The 24,246-nt window shown below is 49.7% G+C and overlaps 1 protein-coding gene across 1 annotated transcript in view; it reads right to left on the reverse strand.

Annotated features, from left to right (window-relative positions):
• The window catches only part of DCHS1 (dachsous cadherin-related 1), a 37,986-nt gene that overhangs the window by 3,206 nt on the left and 10,534 nt on the right, over positions 1 to 24,246 (reverse strand). The window contains exons 2-20 of the mRNA XM_045839491.1: positions 14,763 to 16,670; positions 9,621 to 9,809; positions 9,292 to 9,523; positions 8,928 to 9,164; positions 7,570 to 8,595; positions 7,151 to 7,344; positions 6,835 to 6,931; positions 6,577 to 6,734; positions 5,522 to 6,386; positions 5,185 to 5,424; positions 4,924 to 5,049; positions 4,077 to 4,286; positions 2,226 to 3,104; positions 1,988 to 2,101; positions 1,617 to 1,828; positions 1,374 to 1,528; positions 1,071 to 1,201; positions 672 to 955; positions 185 to 323 (exon numbers count right to left, since the gene is read on the reverse strand). Of these exons, the coding sequence (XP_045695447.1) occupies positions 185 to 323; positions 672 to 955; positions 1,071 to 1,201; positions 1,374 to 1,528; positions 1,617 to 1,828; positions 1,988 to 2,101; positions 2,226 to 3,104; positions 4,077 to 4,286; positions 4,924 to 5,049; positions 5,185 to 5,424; positions 5,522 to 6,386; positions 6,577 to 6,734; positions 6,835 to 6,931; positions 7,151 to 7,344; positions 7,570 to 8,595; positions 8,928 to 9,164; positions 9,292 to 9,523; positions 9,621 to 9,809; positions 14,763 to 16,550 (7,276 nt within the window). The 5' untranslated portion in view covers positions 16,551 to 16,670. The remainder of the gene's footprint in view (positions 1 to 184; positions 324 to 671; positions 956 to 1,070; positions 1,202 to 1,373; positions 1,529 to 1,616; positions 1,829 to 1,987; positions 2,102 to 2,225; positions 3,105 to 4,076; positions 4,287 to 4,923; positions 5,050 to 5,184; positions 5,425 to 5,521; positions 6,387 to 6,576; positions 6,735 to 6,834; positions 6,932 to 7,150; positions 7,345 to 7,569; positions 8,596 to 8,927; positions 9,165 to 9,291; positions 9,524 to 9,620; positions 9,810 to 14,762; positions 16,671 to 24,246) is intronic.

Genomic DNA, 24,246 nt, shown 5'->3' on the forward strand with positions numbered 1-24,246 from the left:
GGATTCAGGGAACAGCTTCTAGACATGCAGCCAGGACAGGCCTTAAAATAGAGATACAGGAGGAAAAATGTCCTCCCTGGTTTAGAGATCCAGAAGTTAAGAGCTTGGGCAAGAAATTGCAGGAATGAGGTCAGAATATGGCCCACAGTCAAAGATAAGGGGTCAGATCCCGGGAAGGACGCACCATTGTTGGGGTCAACACTGAAGCCTTCAGCAGGGGAAGCCAGGTGGTAGGAGATGTGACCATTGGCACCTGAGTCCCGATCAGTGGCAGAGACGGAGAGAATGGCACTGCCTGGGAGTGTGTGCTCAAGCAGCGTCACCTGGGGTGTGAGCACAAATGTTTATGGCCATGCTGCCCTGCTATCCATTCAGCCAGTGTTCTGGAGATTGGTCCCATGAGCCCTACTTGGCATCCATTCCAGCATGGAGCCCATACTTTCTAGTATTTGAATTGCCTACCTTCCCCCATTTTGGGGCATGGGACAAAAAACCTGGGTATAGTTCCCAGAATTGCAAGGCTGGTGTGAGATGGGACCTCCCACCCCCAGAGCTCCATCCTCAGGTCAGTTCTAAGGTCCAGCCCATCTCAGACTCTTCTAGCCTCCTTGCTTCTCTCCAACATGGAAAACCCTGGGTCCAGATGTGGGGACTTCTAGGTGCATTGGTACCTGGTAGAGGCTCTGTGAGAAGACAGGTGCATTGTCATTGACGTCCTCCACGAACACCGTAAGGTTGGCACGGCCCTCGTGAGGCCCATCATGTGCCAGCAGCTGCAAGTGGTAGCGGTCACGCTGCTCAAAGTCCAGGGGGCCTGTGAGAGAGACTCGGCCTCCGTAGCGGCCTACGCTGAAAGGATCCTGGGGTCCAGATGAGCTCAGCACATACCACAGCACGGGTCCAGAGTCTACGTCGTTCCCCGTGACCTGTGCAATCTCTGAGCCCAAGAGTGCATCTGCAATACACAGGACAAATGTGCTTGGCATGGTTCAAGACACCTCTGGAGCCCCAGAATGGCGAACAGTGCTGCCCTACCACCCTTTGTACCTCTTACTTTATGCAGCCCTCACCTTCGGATACTCGGAGCTCCCAGGGCTGGGGAATGGTGGGGCGATTGTCATTGGTGTCAATGACCATTACCGTCAGGGTAGCTGAGCCCACCAGAGCTGGGCTTCCTCTGTCTGTAGCCATGAGTACCAGCCTGGACACAATCAGGGGGAACACAATTGAGGGAGGAGTCTGGGGATAAGGAAGAACACTGGGCAGGGCTAGGGCAATTCAGGATGTGGTCTAGACTCAGGGGGATTCAAGGCAGGGCTTGAAGCTGGATGGACCCAGGAAGGGGTCGTGGGGTCTGTAGAGCCAGGGCTCACCGTGTTTCTGCCCAGATCTCACGGTCCAGGATGGCTGTGGTAGTGATAGTGCCTGTGGCTGGGTCTACATGGAACAATCCCCGTGCTGGCTGGGATGCAGCCAGACTATAGGAGATCTGTCCACTGGGGCCTTGATCCAGGTCATCTGCCTCCACCTGGTGAAAGTAGGAGGCTGCTGGCACTGACCTGGGTACAGACAAGGCTGATCAGGCCTGTCCCCCACCTTCCCATCATATCCCGTACCTGCAGCAGGGGCCCATCCAATGGCCTGGACTCGGGTAGGAAGGCCACGTAGTGGGGCTGCAGGAAGCGGGGAGCATTGTCATTGGCATCTTGCAGGGCTAGGGTCAGCACAGAGAAGGCAAAGGCTCCTCCACTCTCTGCCTGCAGCACCAGTCGCAGCCGTGGATTTGCTTCAAAGTCCAGCCCCTCTGCTGAGCGAACTGTGATGGCACCTGGGAGGAGGCAAAATGCATCTTCCTTATCCTGGAGTCTCCCTCTCTGAGGCCTCTTACTCAAAGGCAGTCCCTCTCCCACCAGAGCCTCCTTAGGCCCAAAGGGGAGCTCTCCTAGGAGTCTGTCCCTTCACAGAGGTCCCTGCTCCCACCTCTCACCTGTGCTAGGCTGGATGGAGAATGTTCCTTTCTCATTCCCACTGAGAATGCTGTAGGTAATCGGTCCACTTGAGCCCCCTGCATGGACAGCCTTGGGGGAGACAATGGGAGTCCCTGCAGAGAGGATGGTATTGGTTGGACTGTGAGCACTAGACTGAGGGAGTTTGGGGTCATTTTTAGGGAGAAATCCATCCCATGCACAGAGATATAAGGCTAGAAGACATGGTTGGAGACCCACCTGGGGGTGCATTCTCACGGAGCACAGCTTCGCTACTAGCACGGGGAAAGCGGGGTCCACGCTCAGACTCCCCCTGTAGCCCAACAATGATAACACCGGTGGCAGAGCGAGCAGGACGGCCAAGGTCAGTGGCCACAATGAAGAGAACACGATCCCGGGGGCCCAGGGATACAGGGGATCGGGCCACACGGATTTCACCAGTGTAGGAGTCCACAGTGGTGCCAGGAGGGGGTGTGCCAGCCAGCCGATAGAGGATGGAGGCATTGGCACCAGCGTCACGGTCTTCAGCTCGCAGAGTGGCCAGAGGCAGGGTAGGGGTGCTGAGGTTGGGGCCTGGACGGGGCAGGCGCAGCCTCAGGGGACTGGTGGGGAAGGTGGGTGTATGGTCATTGACATCACGCACTGTGATGGTGACAGGCACCGTGGTGCTCAGGGGCCCAGCAGCTGCACCATCTACTGCACTCACAGAAAAGGCATAGCTGGGACACTGCTCTCTATCTAGTGCTGCAGCTGTGCGCAATTCCCCAGAGCTGGGCTCCAGCAGGAAGATTCCTGCAGCACCTGCACCAAGGTAGTAAGTCACATGACCATTGGCCCCAGCATCAGGGTCATGAGCCTGTAGCTGCAGCAGGACAGTCCCTGAAGGTGCATCCTCAGGCACCTCCACAGAGTAGGCAGGCACAGGAAAGGCTGGGGCATGGTCATTGGCATCCAACACTGTAACTGTCACAAGCAGAGTGGCACTGAGAGCTGGCTGGCCTCCATCCCGGGCTTCTATCCGCAGCTGGAATGCTGGTTCCACCTCCCGGTCCAGTGGTCTCATGGTGCCAAACTCCCCAGAGGCTAGATCTAGGATAAAGGCTCCTGATGGGTCTCCATCTGCAAAGGAGGGCGGGTACATATAAACATGTATCAGCCCATGGGTGTGCAGCTCATTTCCAGGCAACAGCAAAGAATGAGACAGAGGGGATGGAAGGGAGAGGAAAGAGAGGGGAAAAGAAAGAGAGAAAGAAATTATGAGAAAGGCAGAGAAACAAAGAGAAACACAGAAGGTAAATACACTATAAAGTGGCTGATCTTAGAGTGTGGTCGGGGAACTCCCTGGAGTCCCCCAAGACCCTTTCAAGGGAGTACATAAGATCAAAACTATTTTTATAGCCATACTAAGATTGCCTTTTTCATTCTCATTATGTCACGAATGTACGGTGGAGTCCAGATGGCATGAGACATGTGATGACATCATCACTTGGATGGTTAATGGAATGTGTGCTTATACATTCTTGTATTTCCTAGAATATTCTTGGTAGAAAGTTTAGAACATAAATATGTTCAGAGATTCATTCAGTTTTTGTTGGCTTACCTTCAGTTACACCTGCTATAATCTTGGCAATCTCATTACTGTCTAACAAATTGTTATTTGAATCCCTAACATAGTATACTTCCTTGGCTTGCCTTGCAATATTTTATAATCTACTCAACTTTAACACCTAATATAGTAAATATTTATATACTGATATATTTATATTATATATTTATTATAATGTTATAGCACACTATTATATAAACAAAAGCTCTTCAGAGATCTCAAAAATTAAGAATGTTAAGGGTTCCTGAGACCAAAAAGTTTGAGAACAACTGCTCTATAGGGAGAGACAAGAATGAAAAAGAAACAAAGTTAAAAACAGAGACATAGAAGATGATAATGACCTGGAGAAACACAGGAGACTCTCAGAGTCACAGATATATGCATGAAAGAAAAAGAGAAATATATAAAGAGAAGGAAAAGGAGACCCTGACATACTGACGGACAAGGAGTACAGCTGGGCATGTGGGTATTGGGAAGGTGCTCACCCAGGATGCGATACTGCAACTGCCCGTTAGCTCCCACATCTGGGTCAGAGGCCCGCAGGGTGGTAAGTGTCTGGGGGTCCTGGCCCTCGGGCACTTCCAGGGAGAGATGGGCACTCCCAAAGGTTGGGGCATGATCATTTTCATCCTCTACAGCCACATGCACTGTGACATGGGTCAACAGTGGGGGTGATCCTTTGTCCCGGGCATACACTATAAAGAAGCAAAATCAGTGAGCTCTAGCCTGCTCCCATCCCCTGGAGAAGTCTAGTGTCCATAGGTGTTCAACAGGTGCACACAGAAAACATAAAATGTCCATTTCTCCATACCCCACAAGTGCATAGGTACCTACATGTGGACATGCACACATAAATATACAGGTGTCAGAGATGTTATTTACTTCCCACCTCCCTTGCTTGATGCAGGCAAGATGTACCTTGGGTTAGTGGTAGTGTGACAGAAAAGGCATTAAATGAGGTATCAAAAGGTCTGGGTTCAAGTTCCAGCTTTGCCACTTTCAAACTGTGTTAGCTAAAGCAAGTCACTTCACCTCTCATGTACTCAGTAACGATATGCTCCTCTTAAATGTCTGGAGTATGATCTGAGTGAATCCTACAGGGCATAGTTGCGACCTGTATTTGAGAATTTGTGTGATCACACTGGTGACAGCCTAGGAATCAGATGACTTTGCACTCTGCCAAACTGTTGACTCCCCAAAAGGAGTAAAAAATGTAACAGAATCTGTGTTATAATGGGTGGAAGCTTCTAGAAGGTAATTTGGTGTTTCTGCCTACGTTAACACTGGAGCTGACGACACCTCTCAGGCTTTCAGGGTCCTGTCAGTGTGTACCTGTCAGGCTGATCTCCTCCTGCTCCTCTCGATCCAGGGCTCGAAGAGTTGTGAGAACACCAGTGTCTGGGTCCAGGGAGAAGCTTCCACCAGAGATGCCTCCATAGGTCACTTTTCCATTAGCCCCTGAGAAGGGGAAGCATGGAGGGTGATCAGGGGATCTATCTATCTATTTATCTATTTATCTATATAAATTTTGGCCTTTCTTGCCCTAGTCCACCCTCTCTCAACTCATCTTCCCACCCCCATTCAAGGTCTTACCCAGGTCAGGGTCGGTTGCCCGCAGAGTTAGAAGAGATGTGCCAGGCGGGCTGTTCTCCCGCAAGATGACGCTGTACTCCTGCTGCTGGAAAGTAGGTGCCTCATCGTTGACGTCTACGACACTGACAGTCAGGAGCTGAGTGGCTGAGCGCGGAGGGGAGCCATGGTCGGATGCCACCACCGTCAGAACGTGCTCAGCTCGCTGTTCGCGGTCCAGGGGACGCACCACGGACAAAGCTCCTACGTGGGTAGGGCGGGTTGGAAGAAAACCTTACTCCCTCCACATTCACACCCTCCTTGTCGTGTCCACCCCCCCCCCCCACCAGACCTAACTCACCAGTGCTAGAGTGTAGCCGGAAGTAACCGTCCCCGCCAGTCGCAAGGCGATAGGTCACCCTTGCCGCTTCACCCAGGTCCGGGTCCCAAGCTACCACATGCAGCGCCACCAGTCCCGGTGGCTGATCTTCCGGGAGGCGCACACGTGAGGGCGAGGCGAAGACCGGAGCATTGTCATTCTCATCAGTAACAAAGACACGCGCGGAAACGCGCGCTGTGCGGCGGCGGCTGGCATTAGCAGGCCGGTCAGTGGCTTCCACGAGCAATAGCATCGCTGGTGTGGTCTCGCGGTCCAGGCCCCGCGGGGCGCTTAGCGCCCCGGTTCGCGCGTCCAGACGCAGCGCAGGAGTGGGCGGCTCCTGGCGCAGCAGGCGGTAGCGCACGTCGCTGTTGGGGCCCGGACCGTCAGCGTCAGACGCGCGGAAAGTGTACAGCGCCGCTCCAGGCTCGGGGTTCTCAGGCAGCGCCAGCGCTAGCGGGTCTCGGGCGAAGGCCGGCGCGTGCTCGTTCTCGTCTTGCACGCGCACCTGTATGCGCAGCAGTCGTGCGCCCGCGCCTCCCAGTCCCTCAGCACGCACGGTGAGCGCGCGCCACGCCGGGCCCGCCTCGAAGTCCAGCGGCCGGGCCAGGTATAGGCGCCCTGAGGCTGCGTCCAGCGCGAAGGTGCCGTCTGGGTCCGCACCGCCCACCAGAGTGTAGGTGAGTGCTCCCACCCCCGCCGGCTCTGGCTGCGCCACCGAGCCCAACAAGGAGCCGGGCTGCAACCCCTCAGCTGCTGTCACTGTCAGCACGACAGGTACTGGTGCTGCAGGGTCTGGCTCTGAAATATCTGGCGGCGGCTCAGCCAAATGAGTTGAGGGCAGCACCTGTTATGGATGGAGGCGAGAGGAAGAAATCGGGGACCCATGTAAAAGGGGGCCTGGATTGGCCCGATGGGTAGCAGGGAGGGTTCTCAGATGTAGCCTAGGAAGAGGGGGATAGGACCCAATAGAGGTGGAGCTGTTGGAGGAGGCCCACAGCAGTGGCCAAGTGGTCAGATTTGGGGTGCAGCCATACCTGCACCAGCAGCTGGAGGCTGGAGCTCCGAGGAGGGCTGCCTTGGTCGTGAGCACTCAACATCAGCACATAGTGGGGCCGCTCTGCTCGGATCAGGGGTGCTGCAGTGAGCAGCTCCCCTGAGTGAGGGTGCAGAGAGAAGAGCTCTGAGCCAGGACCTGGAGACAGGCAGTGGAAGGGTGAGGGCCTGGGTCCCACAGTGGAGCAGGTCATTAGGGTGTGCCAAACCCATCAACTCTCTTCTCTCCACGCCCTTACCAGCCAGCGTGTACAGGATGGTCCCATTCTCCCCCTCATCTGGATCCTTGGCCTGCAAAGTCGTCACCAGTGTCCCTGGAGGCACACGATCTGGTACCTGTGGGGACACAAAACTCACCTACAGTTCTCTTCTCTCCTCTGTTGAGACAACTCAGGATGGAGTTCCCCTCACCCATGTGCAGGCAGAGCCCCCTTTTTGCTCTCACACCTGTTCCCAAAAGCAGTTTCTCTTACCCACACCTAGAGCTGTATGGAGAAATGCCCATTCCCTCTTACTTCTTCAGAACCCAGAGGAGGGTTCTTCCACCTCACGTACCTGTACAGGAAGGCCCCCGCCAGCAGCCCCTGAAGCCTGCAGGAAGGTGGGGCTGTTGTCGTTGAGGTCCAGCACTGCAATGTGCACGGTGCCTGTGGTACTTCGGGGTGGACTGCCCCCATCCTGCACCTGCACCAGGAGCTGGTAGCTGCTCTGCCGCTCTCGGTCCAGGGTTTGGAGTGTGGTCACTTCTCCTGGGAGTATAGGAAAGGGATCATGTATGAGAAAGCTAGGGATGCAGAGCCAGAGGCCTGTGACTGAGAAGCTGAGGTTTGGGGAGTATGGGAAGGAATCCCAGGGTGAAACTTCAGGCTCAGCCCTGGTCTTTGTGACCAGGCTCTGGGAGTCCTGTCTAGGTGTTCATCAATCTGAGGATGAGGCAGTGGAGTTTCAGAATTTATCTGGGTGCCAGTACTCACCAGTCTGGGGGTGGATGCGGAAGGCCTTGCTGTCTTCAGACACCTGTCGCAGGCTGTAGGTCAGCCGTCCATTGGGTCCCGAGTCTCGGTCAGTGGCAAAGACCCGGCCCATGCTGGTCCCTGGGGGCTGGTTCTCTGCCACAGCCAGGAAAGTGGGCTCCTCAGACAAGCGGGGACTGTGGTCATTCTGGTTGAGGATGCTGACCCTTATGGTGGCTGTGCCTGTCTGCTGCCCCAACTCAGCTTTGGACCCAGACACTGCCATTACTTTCAGTGTGTACAACTCCTGGGCCTCACGGTCCAGTGCTGTCCGCACCCATAGCCACCCACTCTGTGACTCTAGGCCAAAAGGGCTACTTGGCCCATCTCCTGCAAGGTGGTAGGTGATGGAGCCCCCATCAGGTGCTCGAGCCTGCACTTGCAGGACCTGAGTTCCAGGGGTGGTGCCTGAGGGCAGGTCCACACGATAGGTAGGGCTGTCGAAGTGGGGAGCCAGCCCACGGATCCCCAAGTCCTGTACCACCACCTGCAGTCGAAAGTGGCTGGTGCGGGGTGGGGAGCCCCCATCCCGGGCTTCCAGGTCTAGCTCATGCGCTGGCCCCCCTGGGGACCCCAGAGGTCCCATAAGTCGTACATGGCCCATGGTGGGGTCCACAGTGAAGACCCCACCACCTCCAGAAAGAAGGTTAAAAGTGACTCGACTGTTAATGCCTGAGTCAGGGTCCAGAGCACGCAGTGTATATATGATGGTCCCTGGGGCAGTGCTTGGTGGCAGCAACACTGTGTCTTCAGGTGCAGGGAAGGCAGGGGAATTGTCATTCACATCATCCAGCAGCACACGCACCCGAGCTACAGCGAAAGCTGGGGGCACTCCACTGCCTGCCCGCACCTCCAGCTCCAGCACTGGCCCCAGCAGCTCCCGGTCCAGAGGGCGAAGTGTTTGTAACAGCCCTGAGGCCCCATCTAGGGAAAAGAGTCCTCGGGGATCTCCACCTGATAGGGCCATGGTCACAGGCCCCAAGCGACCTAGGGAGGAAGAAAGAGGGGTCAGGAAGAGATGGAGGGGCACCTACTGAGGTGGTGGCAGGCTCTGATCCCAAGGGGCATTACACAATGCTCACACCTGTGTCTTTCAAAGTATTGGGGGGAGGGGTAGCTGTTGGCAGAGAAGCTAGGTGGCACTAGGATTCCTGTGCCTAGGGGTGAAACAGAGGAGCGCCTGCACAGGCCCAAGGAGGTGTGGGGAACTGGAACCAGAGTTTTGTATTGGGGCTATTTGGGGTACCTTGCGATGTAGCTTGAGGGTTATATTGGGGTGTCTTGGTATGGCACCAAGTGGGTATAATGATAAATGATACCTGGTGGGTTGTGTGCCTGGACTATGCCCACACTGGTGCCTGGTGCCACATCCTCTGGCACAGAAAAGACATACTGTAGTTGTTCAAATATGGGTGGTATGGGGGTTCCAGGCACAATGCTGATGTTGACTCGGGCATGGGGCTCTGCCTGCAGGCCCCCTCCATCCTGAGCCCCAATCTCCAGCTGCACCACAGAGTTGGCTTGTCTGGCCAAGGGCCAGGCAACTGTCAACAGCCCTGGGAGGAGGCAAAGAGCAGAGATGTATAAGAAAACAATACAGTTGGAAGGAAGGCAGTACTTCATTTAGGCAAGTGAGCAGGGGGTAGGGTGGGAGATAGATTCTGGATATGGCAGGATCCTCACCTGAGTGCTCATCCAAGGCAAAGAGTGGGGGGCTATTGCCAGCCAGGATATGGTAGGAGAGTCGCCCATGGGGCCCCTGGTCAGGGTCATGGGCACGGACCCTCAGCACGGCGGTGCCTGGTGGACTCTGGGCGCTCAGGCTGGCAGCATACTCCCGTGGATAGAACTGAGGTGGGTTGTCATTCTCATCTGACACAAACACCTTCACATACACAATGGACTTGAGACCTCCCTGGTGAGATATGTAGCCATAAGTCAGGTGGGCCTTGTCTCACCCTGGTGAATGCCCTACCCCAACATCCCAAGCTGCCCATTGTCTGCCCACTCACCCCATCCACAGCCGTCACTGTGAAGTCGAAGCTTGAGGGCCCCTGGTCGCGGTCCAGGATCTGGGTTGTGCATACGTCACCACTGTGGGCATCAATGCGGAAAGGGGGAGATCCCGAGGCCCCAAGTCCAGCACCCAAGGAATAGGAGAGGAGGCCAAATGTGCCACTGTCTGCGTCTGTGGCTGTTACCTGCAGAGAAGCTGGGGTGAGTGATGCCCCATCTTTTTGGCCAGGAAAGCCATAGCTACATGGCAATTAGAAGGAGCAGGCCCTGGGCTAGCTGGGGCTCAGAGTCTCTGGATGGCGGACACACAGAGGGGACTAGCAGGACATACACCAAAACCCAAGTCTAGTCCAGACCTCATCACCTGTGTTATATTCTTGTAAGCCTCTCATCACAACATTTTTGCCAACTGGTCAATACATCACCTTGTTTTATATGTGTTTCTATTTAAAGACACCTGATTTAATATATGTTTTTGCTTCATCAACATTGAACTCATGGCTAGTGGCATTATAACTCTTATCTGAATGAAGCTCATCTAAACACACATACAAGGGTGGGCAAAGTAGGTTCACAGTTGTGAGTATGTGAAACACAGAGCTTATTCTTGTGGCACAGTATTACTTATTTAACCTGCATGTCTTTGTCATATGAACAACTGTAAACCTACTTTTGCCTACTCCTGTATTTTCTCCATAAGGCATATCACAACCTTCTTGTTCTTAGAACACTAGACAGTGTTTCAGCACCACACTTGGGGACCATTTTTAAACAGCAAAATCACCAATGAAAAGCACATAAATGCAAAAAAAAAACATGACACTCAATAGACTGCATAAAGGGCCCTTGTTTACAGTATAAGAGCTGAAACATGAAGGCAGAGCCTTGTCATGTTTGACCTCAGCTGGGAATGTGTGTTGGGTGACTTATCACTCTGCACATGTCTCAGAGTGACTTAAGAAGTTCCCTGAGTATTGATTTTTGCATTACACATACATTTTAGAAAGTCAACAATTCACAAATATAGAATCTGCCAAGAATGAGGACCAACTGTATTTATAAAGAATGCTAAAGAACAGTGACTGTAAATTCTTGGTGGATCACAAGGAGTTAATAATCATCACTAAATCACTCCAAGCAGAAAAACTGGCTGACTGATAGAATTATAGAGGCTAATGTCAGAGGGCCTACTCTATTGAGATTGGTCATTACAGAGTGAGATCTGATTGATACTAGAATCCGATCACTGGGATGATCGGGGTCTGCTCTACGGATTTGTGGATGTGGCTCGCGCACCTTTAGCATCCGTTCACCTCTCAAGCCCACCTCACTGGGATTAGGAGAGGGAGAATTGCAGGTATATATTGCAGGTCTAATACTGAGGTCTTTCAGTAGGTTGGGGGGGGGGCTCCCCCAAACTAAGAAGTAAGAAAGGCTTTCCTGGTTAATTCTTGGGCATTTCCCTGACTGGTTCAGAAAAACTTGAGTGATTTGGACACCACTCAATATCAGGCACCAGTATCAGGAGCCTCTGGACATTTCAGAGCCAGATCAGTAGGAGACACCATTCTAGGAGCTCCTGAGCCCGGGACAGGGCCAGACACACCCTAGGTCCTCTATGTGTATTTGTTCATTGAGTGAATGGACACTCTGATTGCCCTGTCTTACAACAAAAACTTCTTTCAAACTGAGTTTTATACCATCCATGCACATTAGGGCCTCCATAGTGGGTTAGCTGGTGCTGACTGCTGTAGCCTGTGACAAAGTGCTCTTTGTGGATACAAGGGCCTCAGGGTCATAATATGCTGTAAAAGGAACCTGGAGAGTTCCCCTTTCTGAGCCAGAAAGTGTTGCTCAGGGAGAAGGCTGGCCAAGGACTTCTAATGGTTGCCCAGGCCCTTGACAGAAGTGATTTGTGCCATTGTTTACCCTCCTGAGAGACACTACGACCCTGCCATGGCTGGACCCTGGAAACAGCTCCTGCTCCAACTCTATTGTGGCCGTGGGCCTGGATATCCCAGGAGACAAACTTTCCCTGCATTAAGCCTGCAGGCTGCAGCACAGCTGCGGCACAATCTCCAGAAGCTGTTACAGACCTTTGCCCTCTGACTCGCTGCAGGAAGAAAGCAATAAATAGTGGTCAGGGGAAGTTGTCAGGAACCGGCCCCAAAAGGCGCAGGGGCCATTGACTGGAAATGACCGAGGCAGAATTGAATTTCCCAGCCTATGCAGCCCCTGCTCAGAGGTTCCGCTGCAAATGCAAAGTCTCCATTTCAGCAGGCTCTCTGCCCTGCTGCACAGTCCAACCGTGTCAGCAACCTCTCCCAAAAGCCATTACTAACCTCATCTCTCTCCTCTTGTCCCCACTGCACCCCGAGCTCTCATCAAATGCACTATTTCAAGGAGAAAATAAGACTTATCTGTAAACTCTAAAATTCTGAACAGATCACAAACTTACTGCATTGGCCCCATCCTGACCTCCCTCCTTGGTGTTTCTCCCACTTTGACTTCTTGACATTACACTCTCCTGCTTCTCCCACTGCTTCCCCCTCACCCCCAGTCTTCCTTTGCCTCCCCTTACTCTGCCTGCTCTTACACGTTTTTGTTCCCTGAGATCTCTTTGTGGCCTTTTCTCACTGTACACACTCACTCAGGGCCTTCTCTTCCACTTCCGTAGCTTTGGCCATCATTCCTCTTTGACCCAATCATTCCTCTGAGCTCCAAACTTGTACAGATGCCTGCTCAACATCTCCACTTGGATATCCCACAGGCACCTGAAATCCAACCTGTCCAAAGCTAAAGTCGTGAGCATTCCAAACCCCTCTCTAATGACTCTTCCATCCATGTAGTTGCTCAAGCCAGAAATGTGTTCTACCCTTTTTCCTCTCCCGGTATATCAATCAACCAGGACTAAGGGACTAAGTAAATCCTCATTATCTCTCCTATTTATCTATTTCTTTCCATCACTATTATCACTGCCCTGACCCAGGCCTCAGTTGTCTCTCCCCTGGACTGTTACAATTCCCTTTTCATAGCTGTCTGATCCTCCCATCCTTCCTCTACACCAGGATTTCTCAATCTCAGCACAACTGACATTTCGGACCAGACAATTCTTTGCTGTGGTGCTGTCATGTGCATTACAGGATCCCTGGCGTCTCCCCACTAGACACCAGTTGTGACAATCAAAAATGTCTCTGGGCATTGCCAAATGTCCCCTCCAGAGGGCAAAATCACCTCCAGCTGTGAACTACTGTTCACTGATTGTCAAAAGCATTTTTTTGAGAGAACAAATATGATCATGGTAGTCCTCTACTCAGAAAGCTTCAATGTTCCTTAAAAAGTTTAAACCTGTTGGCTTGGCTGGACTTTTTACTGTCTGTCCCCTCCCCCTGCACAGTCTCATCTCCCACCTTAAACTCCAAAGCCATTAAGTCACTGTAGGCCTTCAAACAAATCAGGCTTTCCCACACCCATGTGCACGCCACTTCTGCTTGATCCTGTCTAGTCTCCTCATAAACTCCTGCTTATCCTTTAAGTCTGAGTTCAAGGGTCCTTTGCTTTGGGAAGACATTCCTATTGCCTATCTGTACTTCACATGTACTCCCATCATGGAAGTTTTCTAATTGCAGTAAAACTGTTTCTTTGCACATGAATCTCCCCTTTAGAGTATAAACTCTATGAAACGTGTGTGTGTTGGGGGTGGGGGTGACTCATTCATTACTATACTTGTATTCTGTGTCCTTAACACAAGATGTAAATTGAGTGAATCAAATACTAAGACTTCTTTTTTTTAATCCTCACCTGAGGATGTGTTTATTTATTGATTTTAAAGTGAGAGGAAGGGGTGGGGGGAGAGAGAAAGAGAGAGAGAGAGAAAGAGAACGAACCATTGATTGGCTGCCTCTAGTATGTGCCCCAACAAGGGACGGAACCCAGGTATGTGCCCTGACCAGGAATTGAACCTACTGGTGTACAGGACAATGCTCCAACCAACTGACCCATCTGGCCAGGGCTATTAAGACTTCTTGTAACCATTATGAATACCTACTGGTTATTTTTAAGCCTGTTTCTCTACGGTTACCAAGAGTGAAAACTCCAGGAAACCACCTGGAGAGTTGCCCTCTTGCTTCAGGCACTAGTGAGGAGGAAGACGTTTGGAGGCCATAGCCCACTGGTCCCGGGCCAAGAAGCACAGTAAACACATGAGAGTGGGTGGCAACTGGACAGCAGCAAACAGGCAAAAACCCAGAGTCTGGCCAGAAGGGAGGGGTTCAGCCAGGCCAGGCACTGGCCTGGAAATCTAAGCCCACAGAGAGCCCCTGGGAAGTTGTGCAGAGGTCTGGTGGACTTCTGAAACATAAAGACTTTAAGCACTAGTCTCCTAGGAGGCCTTGCTACCTCCAGTCTCCCCTCCTGCATCCATACTCCATGTTGTAGCCAAAGCAACCTTTCCAAAAGACATTATCAGATTTCCTTGAGTCCCTCATTGGCTCCCTGTGATTTTTAAAAGTCAAAGCTTGTAATCTGGTCTGTCTACTATCTTGTCTCATCTCCCCCCGGCTCTTTCTCATCAGCACAGCTGAGGCCAGGGTGAACTATGCAGTCCCCTGAACATGTCATGGTGTTTTGCAGTTCTTTCTGTAGGCCTGGAGTCCCTGTTCATACACCCTGTATTCTCCACTTGACAAAATCTCACTGGTTTTCCAAAGCCTTATCCTCTGGGCTCCCACAGCAGCCCACATGCCGCCTGCCATGGCAGCAGTTACTAGTGTTGTCTCTCCACCTAGATTAGGACCTGCCTGGAAACAAGACTGTCCCCTTTCTTTGTTCCCAGGGCCCAGCACAGTGCAGAACTTATAGTGGGTGAGTTAATTCTTGATACCACAGACACATTTTCTCTAGACCCAATCTTAATTCCCTCAGCTACCAAGATTATCTGGTCCAGCTCTTGCATCTGCTCTCTCATCTTTTCACTAACCCTAATGCTCTGCATGGACTTTGGAGCTCACAGGATAGGACCAAATGCTCTGGTGTAAGTCACTATCAATAGATGCTTGGTTCTTGCTCTGAGCTCCCCTGTGGCCCTCTGATCCACTCCTGCCCATAGCAGCATCCCGCTGTGTGCAGGGCTTACCTACCTGTAGGAAGCAAGTTCCAGGCTGGGTGCCCTCAGGTAGTGAGGCATTGTAGAAAGTCCTCTGGAACTGAGGTTCGTTATCATTCACGTCTTGTAGGGCCACGCTAACTGTGGCAGAGGAGGCAAGAGGGGGCAAGCCGCCATCTGTGGCCACCACAATCAGCTGTGGCTGGGGTTCTAACTCATAGTCCAGCGATGCAGCTGTGGTGATGATGCCTGAAGTGGGGTCGATGGAGAACCAGCGGGTGTGGGTGCCTGGGGCCAGGCTATAGGTGACCTGGCCATTGGTGCCCTGGTCAGGATCCCGGGCCATTACCCGCACCACAAAGCTGCCAGGCAGTGCAACCTCAGGCAGGGGTTCTGGTCGGTAAAGCTGGTGGTCAAAGGCAGGTGCGTTGTCATTGACATCAGTGACATGCAACACAAAGGTAGCTTCGGCCCGCAGAGGGGGTGAGCCTGAGTCTGTGGCAGTAACTCGCAAGTTATAGGCATCACGCTCCTCTCGATCCAGCTGTCGAGCCACGCACACCAGATAGATGACGCTGTCCTGGGTGCTTAAGGCAAAGTGGCCCTCTCCACCCTCCAGGGACACGTTGACGTGGGCAAAGTCACCATCATCTGGGTCTGACACAGAGATGCGAGCCACGAGCTGGCCAGGTGGGGCAGCCTCAGACACTCGTGGGGAGCCATCAGCACTGAGGAAGATGACAGTCATGGAGGGCTGATTGTCATTGGCATCTCGCACGTGCACAGTCACAAAGGCTGAGCCCAGCTCAGGGTGAGCCCCACCATCCCGGGCCTGTACCACCAGTTCATGGACTCGCCGCTGCTCGAAGTCCAGTGGCCGCTCCAACCGCAGCAGCCCCGTGTGTGCGTCAATGGAGAAGGGTCCATCACCCTCACTCTGCCTGCGGTTGATCTCATAAGTCACAGCCCCGTTGGCATCGGCATCGGCATCGGATGCGTACACTTGCAAGACTGGGCTGCCAGGGGCCAGGCTCTCAGACACCACAGCGTGATAGCGGCTCTGATTGAAAGCTGGGGCATGGTCATTGATGTCCAGCAGTGTCACATCCAGCAGAGCCTGGGCCCTCCGGGGTGGTGAACCACCGTCGTAGGCCTCCAAGTGCAACATATAGTGTGAGCGGTTCTCTCGGTCCAGCTCCCCAGTGACTACCAGCTCGGGCACCGGGGCCCCATCTGGACCGGGGCGTGTCTCCAGCCGGAAGGTCACTCCAGCCCCATCACCAGACAGTGCATAGCCCTGGGTTCCTAGGCGACCAGCATCTGCATCACGAGCAGGCTCCAGCGGGTAGCGGGTGCCAAGAGCTGTATGCTCAGGTATCTGCAGGGCAGCATGAGCCTGTGGGAAGGCTGGAGCATGGTCATTGATGTCAGCCACTCGCACAGTAACTTCCACAGTGGCACCGTCAGGAGTGACTGCAGTGAAGCGGTAGCGATCCCGCCGCTCACGGTCCAAGACACGGGCTGTACGGACCACCCCACTGTGTTCGTCGATGGCCAGGTCTGTGCCCACACCGCTGCCCTCCTGCGCAGAAATGAAGTACATGGGGGGTGCTGCCGTACCTGCCGGAAGCCCTGCACTAATGTCCCCAATAAGTGTGCCTGCCGGCTGCTCCTCATCAATCTGCAGGTCCAAGCTCCCGGCCTGACCCCTGGCACCTGGCACCCTGGCCCCCAGCAGCAGTAGTAGCAGTGGGAATAGGCAGAGGGGTCTGGGGCTCTGCATGCCAGTGCAGGAAGGCGCAGTGCCTGGCTCCTTCTGCATGACAGGCGCAGTCCAGATGTGTCTGGGGCTCCAGCTCCAGGCCAGGCTCTGGGCCCAGCCTGATCTCAGGCTTTGGATCAGGTCCAACTCGGGCCCTGGCTCCAGCACAGGCTCCCTGACCTGGGAGAAAAACAAAAGTTAAAAGGTCATGATATGGGAGGGATCAACAGTTCAGGGAGACTGGGGTCTAGGCCTTGTGCTGCCTCACACCCACCTCAGGCCCAGGAAACCACACTTCAGGACTCCTCAGGCCCCAATCCAGTCTTTTCCTGGCAGATTTCCATCCCACCATGACCCCCCTTCTCGACAGATTGTTTTGTTCCTATTGTTCAGGTCTGAATGCTCTCAGACTCCCTTCCATCTCTAGACTTTAAAATATGGCCAGTCCTTTCTCATTTTTCTTTTTATTCAGAACCAACACTCATCTCAATAACAATGTGCTTGAGAACCTCACCTCAACTGTCAACCTTTTCCTCTATGCTGAAGACTTCTATCAGCATTTAACTATGCCAAAGTCTCTTCATATATGTGTATATATAATATATATAGCATATATATAATATTCCTGTAGTCTCATTTTCCTCCCCATTCAACAAGAGATTGAGCATATACTATGTGGAGACATTGGGGACACATCCATGAATAAAGGAAACAGTCCCTGGATGCCCTGACTGGTGTGGCTCAGTGGGTTGGGCATCATCACACAAAGTAACAGGTCAGTGGTTCAATTCCTGGTCAGCGCACATGCTCGGGTTGCGGGTTCAGTCCCTGCCTGGGGTGTGTGCAAAAGGCAACCGATTGATGTTTGTCTCTTGTATCAATGCTTCTTTCCCTCTCTTTCTCCCTCCCACCCCCCAAAAATAAATAAATAAAATCTTTCAAAAAATACTCCCTGGCTTCACAGGGTTTACAGTTCAGGAACAGGAGAAGTGATTACAAATGTTTGATAAGGGCTATGAGGAGAAACAGGGCACTATGAGGGCATAAGAGGGACTTAACACAGGGTGTCAGGAGAACTTCTGAGGAAGAGACAGTCAAGTTGGGATCTACCTAATGAGTAACGGTCAGCTAGGCAATGGTGGACAGAAAAGAGGTTATAGGAAGGAGAGAAGAGCACTGGAAGACAGAAAAGACTGTGGAAAGGCTCAGAGTCCAAATTGAGAAAAGGCTGAGTGTTTGGGGGGTGGTTAGGGGACAATGTGTGTAAAGTGTATAGTGCTAGGGGCGACAGTATGACATGGAGCAGGGACTCATAGTGATGATTTTGACATCCTAAAAGCGAATGGAAGCCACAAAAGTATTTTGAGAAGGAGTGTGCTAAGATATAGCTTATATTTTGTGAAGATCACTATCACTGACCTTGGGAAAATGAGAGGCACGAAGACAGGATGGTTATTTTAGAATAGTCCTTGCAACACACTTGTGGGAATCCAGGCGATGGCACTGCTTTGATGATAACTTCGATGAATGTTAGCAATGAAAACAAGCAAGATGGATAGGTCTGCAAGAGGTTTAGAAGTAGAATAGACAGGGCTTGATGACTCTTTGAAGGCAGGGGATAAGTAATAGGAAAAGTCAAGTATCATGGGCAATTTTCTGGCATGAACCATCAGCTGGATAAAGGTATCCTTAAGTGGCCAGAAAAAGAGAGACAGACAGACATAAAACCAGAGAGGGGAGCTGCCTCAGGCTAAGGGGAGCCAGGGTTTCAAACGCTGATGAAGTTCAATAAAGGAGGAAGCCTTATGAAGGCATTAGTGACTAAATGAGAGCAACCCTCTTTGAAAGGTTGATTCATTTCCTCCAGTTTCTCACTCTCATACCCTCCTACCCTTTATGAAGTGAGGCTTCCTCTCCTATGACACTACTTTCACTAAGCTTCCAATCATTTCTGTGTTCTACATCAAATGGATGCTTAAAAAAAACACAAAAAACCTCTTCTTACTGTATTGTTTTGGAACATGGGCTTACTGATCATTGACTCCTTGAAGCCCACTTGTCTTGGCTTCACATGGTGACACCCCACTTCTTGCTTCCCTTGTACTTCTCTGTCTACTTCTCACTTTCTTGTGCAAGTTCCCCCACCCATCCTTTAAAAATTAGTGCTCTTCAGAGGATCCAAGATGGTGGCAAATTAGATGGAAGCTACATAAACCCCCTTCCAGGACCAAATTAGAATTATAACTAACTCATAGAAAAATCATCCTGAATAACCAACTGAAGACTAGCTGTAGAGAAGCCTTATACTAAGGACCTAGAGAAGAAACAACATCACAAGATCAAGACTAGTAGGAAGTGCGGAGGCACAAGAGGGTTGGCGGGGCTCCCACGGGCAGCATCTGAAGGTCCAGAGGGACAGGAGGGCGGTTCCCCCTGAGTTGTATGGGGTCTAAACCCCAAGCTGGGCTCCCCAGCCTAAAACACCAGCACTGGGAAGGACTTCCCACAGCATCTGGCTGTGAAAAGCAGCAGGGTTCCTGTCTACCAGAAAGAGACGGCTAGAGGTGCACACACCCTTGTAGAGGGCCAATGCACAAAACTGAGTTTGTAACCAGTTTCCCTGGGCTCTGGTGTAGGGAGGGCAGAGCAGACTAGAGCCATGTGAGGAAACTCTGAGGTTGGTGGCCCTGGGGAGAGAGCTAAAGAGTCAGCTGCCAGGATACGTATAGTACAGAAGCCATCTTTCTTGGGCAGAGCACACCCTTCCATGTGGTATCAGTCTTGGGGGAAGCAATAGGCCCACCAGCAGGAATCCCTCTTGCTCCATCCTGTGGAACTTAAGCCTTGCTGAGGAGTACAACCAGAGGCTCTTTCAGGCAACCTGCAGGCAAAAGCTGATCTCTGGGTGCTTTGAAACTTTAGCTGACCCTCCCCCCTGGCCTGGTGCTGGTAAAAGCCAGTGTTGGTATGCAGCTTGGTTCTTTCAGCACCCATCCAGGCCCAGCAGTGGGAGCCACAAGCTGTGGATCTCTCATAGCTTCAAACAGGTTGCTCAGGGCCAGTCACAGGCAGCATCTGACATAGGCTTCAAGAGTCTTTACAGATCTACCTAGTACATAGAAACAAACATGAAGAGGGAGCCAGAATGGGAAGACAAAGAAACAAATCTCAAATGAAAGTACAAGAGAATTCTTCAGAGGAAGGGCTAAATGAAATGGAGGCAAGCAATTTATCAGATATAGAGTTCAGAGTAATGATTAAAAGCATGCTCAACAGCATGAAAAAAACATGGAAAACATTAAAAAAGGACCAGTTATAAATAAAGAATGCAATATATCTGAACTAAATAATACACCGGAAGGAATAAACAGTAGGTTAGATGAAGCAGAGGATGAAATCAGCAATTTGGATGAAATCCTTGTTTGGAAATCCAAACAAAGTAGGAAAAAAACACCCAGTTGGAGTGGCAAAAAGAAAAAAATTTTAAAATGAAGGCAGTTTAAGGGACCTTTGGGAGAACATGAAACTTCTGGTATCCCTATGATGTTAATAACATCCACATCATAGGGATTCCAGAAGGAGAAAAGAAAAAGCAAGGGATTGAGAACCTATTTGAAGAAATAATGAGTAAAAACTTCCCTAGCCTGGTGAAGGACAAAGACACATCAGTCCAGGAAACTTAGAAATGGACTCAAAGAGCTGTATACCAAGACACATCATAATTAAAATGGTAAAGCTTAAAGACAAGGAGAGAATCTTAAAAGCTGCAAAAGAAAAACAGGCACTTACCTACAAGGGAGCCCTCATAAGACTGTCATATGATTTCTCAACAGAAATATTTTAGGTCAGAAGGGACTGGCATGAGATATCAAAGTTATGAAAAGCAAGGACCTACAACCAAGATTACTCTACCAGCAAAGCTTTCATTTAGAATGGGCGGGCAGATAAAGAGCTTCCCAGACAAGAAAAAGCTAAACAAGTTCATTACCATCAAACCAGTATTATATGAAACGTTAGACAGTCTTCTTTAAGAAGAAGATAAAAAATATGAACAATAAAATGGCAATAAATACTTATCAACAATTGAATCTAAAAAACAAAACAAAACAAACAGAACAGAAACAGAATTATAGATACAGAGAATGTTTTTATGATTGCTAGATGGGAGGGTCCTCTGGAGGATGGGAGAAAAAGTGAAGGGATTAAATAAAAACCGGTACTTACAGGATACTCATGGGGATATAAAATACAGCATAGGGAATATAGTGGCCAAAAAATATGCCATATTTTGTTGTGTATAATGAGCATTATTTTGCCCAAATTTTTGAGAGAAAAATAAGGATCTGCATTATACATGGGTAGTACTAATTTCATATCTATATAAATGTGTTTAATTATTTTATTTATGCTTATACATTAAAAGTGTGTAACTCTAGAAAGCAATAATGATATCTGTATGCAAAATAATACCTTGAAATATGATAATCAGTTTTGTTTCTAACTATAAATAGATAAATAAAAAATTGAATTAAAAATTAAAACGAAAGATTTTTTTTCATGAAAGTTTGGGCCAAAAACGTGGGTGTGCATTATACATGGCAAAATACAGTATATGCATGGCCCATGGACATGGACAATGGTGTAGGGCTTGCCTGAGGGAATTGGGGATGGATAGTGTGGGCAAAGGGGGAAAAATTGGGATGACTGTAATAGAATAAACAATAAGATATAATTAGAAAAATTGTTTAAAAGTAAGAATAAAAATAAAATTGAAGAAGTAACAAAGAGCTTCCCAGAGAAGAAAAAGCTAAAGGAGTTTGTTACCACCAAATCAATAGTATAACAAATGTTACAGGGCTTGCTTGAAGGAGGAGGAGGTAGAGAAAGAGAAGGAGAAACAACAACAGAAGAACATAGTTAAAAAAATAAAATGGCAATAAATACATATCTATCAATAATAATTTTAAATGTAAATGGCTTAAATGCTCCAATCAAAAGACATAGGGTAGCGGAATGGATAAGAAAACAAGACTCACGTATATGCTGTTCAAGAGACCCATCCCAGAATGAAAGATACTTACAGACTAAAAGGAAAGGGATGGAAAAAGGTATTTTATGCAAATGAAAAGGAAAAAAAGCTGGGGTAGCAATACTTATATCTGACAAAATAGACTTTAAAACCAAAGTTAGAGTAAGGGACAAAGGACTCTGTATTATGATAAAAGTAACAATCCAAGAGGACATAACCCTGGTAAACATGAATGCACCCAACATAGGAGCACCTAAATATGTAAAGCAAATTTTGATGGACATAAAAGGAGAGACTGACAGAAATACACTCATAGTAGAGGGTTTTAACACCCCATTAACTTCAGCGGATAGATCCTCTAGACAGAAAATCAACAGGGAGATGGCAGTCTTAAATAACATGCTAGATTAGCCACTGTGGAAAGCAGTATGGAGCTACCTCAAAAAATTAAAAATGGAACTGCCTCATGACTAAATGATCCCACTTCTGAGAATTTATCTGAAGAAACCCGAAACACTAATTCAGAAGAATATATGCATTCTTCTGCATATACATTCCCTACATTCATTGCAGCATTATTTATAATAGCCAAAATTTGGAAACTGCCCAAATATCCATCAGCAGATAGGTAGATAAAACAGCTTTGGTACATTTACACAATAGAATACACTTGGCCATAAAAAAGAAGATTTTACCCTCTGCAGCTACATAGATGGACCTAAGTTCTTATCCACGCTTAAGCCTTCAATTCAAATGTATCAGTCGGTCATTTTTTTAATGTACCATCTATTTGCTGATGACTTTCCAATCTCCATTTCCAGCTTTGGAGAGCCCTGGAGACATGTGTCCAGCCATATTGGACTTCCTTCACAGCATATCCCCAACCTCAAGCTGATTTTCTTCCTCCATTCCCTTTCCTGTGAACAGCACCAACGCTTATCCAACAGTGTCTAAGCCAGAAATGCAGAAGCTCTCCTGGCTTCCTTGCTTCTCTATGGTCTGGTTTCCAATTAGTCATCCAAACCTAACTATCTCAACTAGACATGTCTCAAATGTGCCCTTTCCCTCTCTTTCCCATTGCTGCTGTCCTAGTATGAGCTTTGCCATCTCTCCTTTTGATTCTGCTCCTTACTGGTTCCCTAGGCTTCTGGCTTGGACCCCCGATCCACATAGCTATCCACACAACTCTCAAAAAACCACTCCTGACAAAAGGCTTCCATTGGTTCCCCATTATTTACAGCAGAAAACTGCTGCCTCTCTAGGAAAAAAAATGCAGGAACACATACACAAAAACTGTGTCTGCAGTTTAAAGGGTTCATGGACACTAGATATGGGATTTCTGGCTCACAATGTAAAGTCCAACCTCCTTACTATACCTTCCTGATCTGAACCCTGCCAACCTCTTTAGCGTACCCCTCTTTCCTTTTTCCACCATACCCTGCATTCCAACACAAAACCCATTACCGTGTTCCTTCCCAACTCTGCCTTGTATGATCAGGGATATCCTCTGTAAATCCTCTCCAAATGGCCCTCTGCTACTCAGACTTCAAGATGCAGTTCAAATGTCCTGTGTTCTGTGGAATCTTCTACATTTTCCTCACCCCCTGCAGAACAAACTGTACCTCTACTGGGTGCCCACTGCTTTTGGTGCACACTGACAATAAATTGCACAGCAGCCCTGATTTGTTCATGTTTTGGCCCCACTGCAGAACTGGAGGCTCCTTGAGGGAGCAACTTGACAGTCTGACTTAGTCTCTGAATGTCTTGCATTTAGTAGAGGTATAGCATCAGCAGGCCATTAGTGCTGAATTAATGGTCAGAGTCTCGGAATTGCACACTGCCACATCCACCGACATAGAGAGAAATATCCATGTACATTCCAACTAAGATGACATACACAAACATGTGTGAGTGCATGCCCTAGAGACACCGTGGTCAGTCCTGTGGCCACAGAAGTGTGTCCTTGGGTCTTTACAGATTTGCTCTGCTCTAGGACTTCCTGTCCTCCTAAGGAAGGTGAGTTTCTGACCCCCCTCTTACACTTCCAGCCCCCATCTCTCTCATGTGCATGAGTCAATAAAAAGAGCAGGGACTCCAGAGTTTGAGCTGGATTTAAACCCCAGTCTCTGTTATTTTCCTAATCTATAAAATGGTTATGGTAATTCCTACCTTGTGGGGTTTTATGAGAATTAGAGACAATGGGAGCAAGGAGGCCAGAGCTGGGCATTTGGTAGATGCTCTTTCATCAGTTCCCAGCACCATTCCTGATGGGCATCCTCATCCTAGCTTCAGAGTTCTAGGATTTTATGCATGCACTAAGATCCCCAGGGCTCAAGTCTGTACATAGCTGCGGCTGCAGCTATGGAGCTTCCCTGTGGGATAACAGGTCAGACAAACTCAGAACAAGGAGGTTAGAGTGAAGACAGGCTTGACTCAAAGAGGAGAGAGGCTGAGTGTACAGAGATGGCCCAGGGGCCCAGGTCGGGGATCTAGGCCTAGAGATTGGGTTTGATATGAAGGGTTAAAAGTTGCTCCTATTCATTTAATCACCTGGTTGAGAGAAAGCAGTTATGGTTAATGGGGTGAGAAGATAATGGACAGTAAGATCAATGTGCTTATTACATGATGTATAACTCTCTGTCTCCCCACCCAGAGACAGAATACCAGCTATTTGAAGGCCACAATTGTATCTTATTCACCTTTATGTGTAGCACAGAGCATGGCATG

The sequence above is a fragment of the Phyllostomus hastatus genome, unplaced genomic scaffold (assembly GCF_019186645.2).
Source record: "Phyllostomus hastatus isolate PE091 unplaced genomic scaffold, TTU_PhHast_1.1 phas_contig_304, whole genome shotgun sequence".
Lineage (NCBI taxonomy): Eukaryota > Metazoa > Chordata > Mammalia > Chiroptera > Phyllostomidae > Phyllostomus > Phyllostomus hastatus.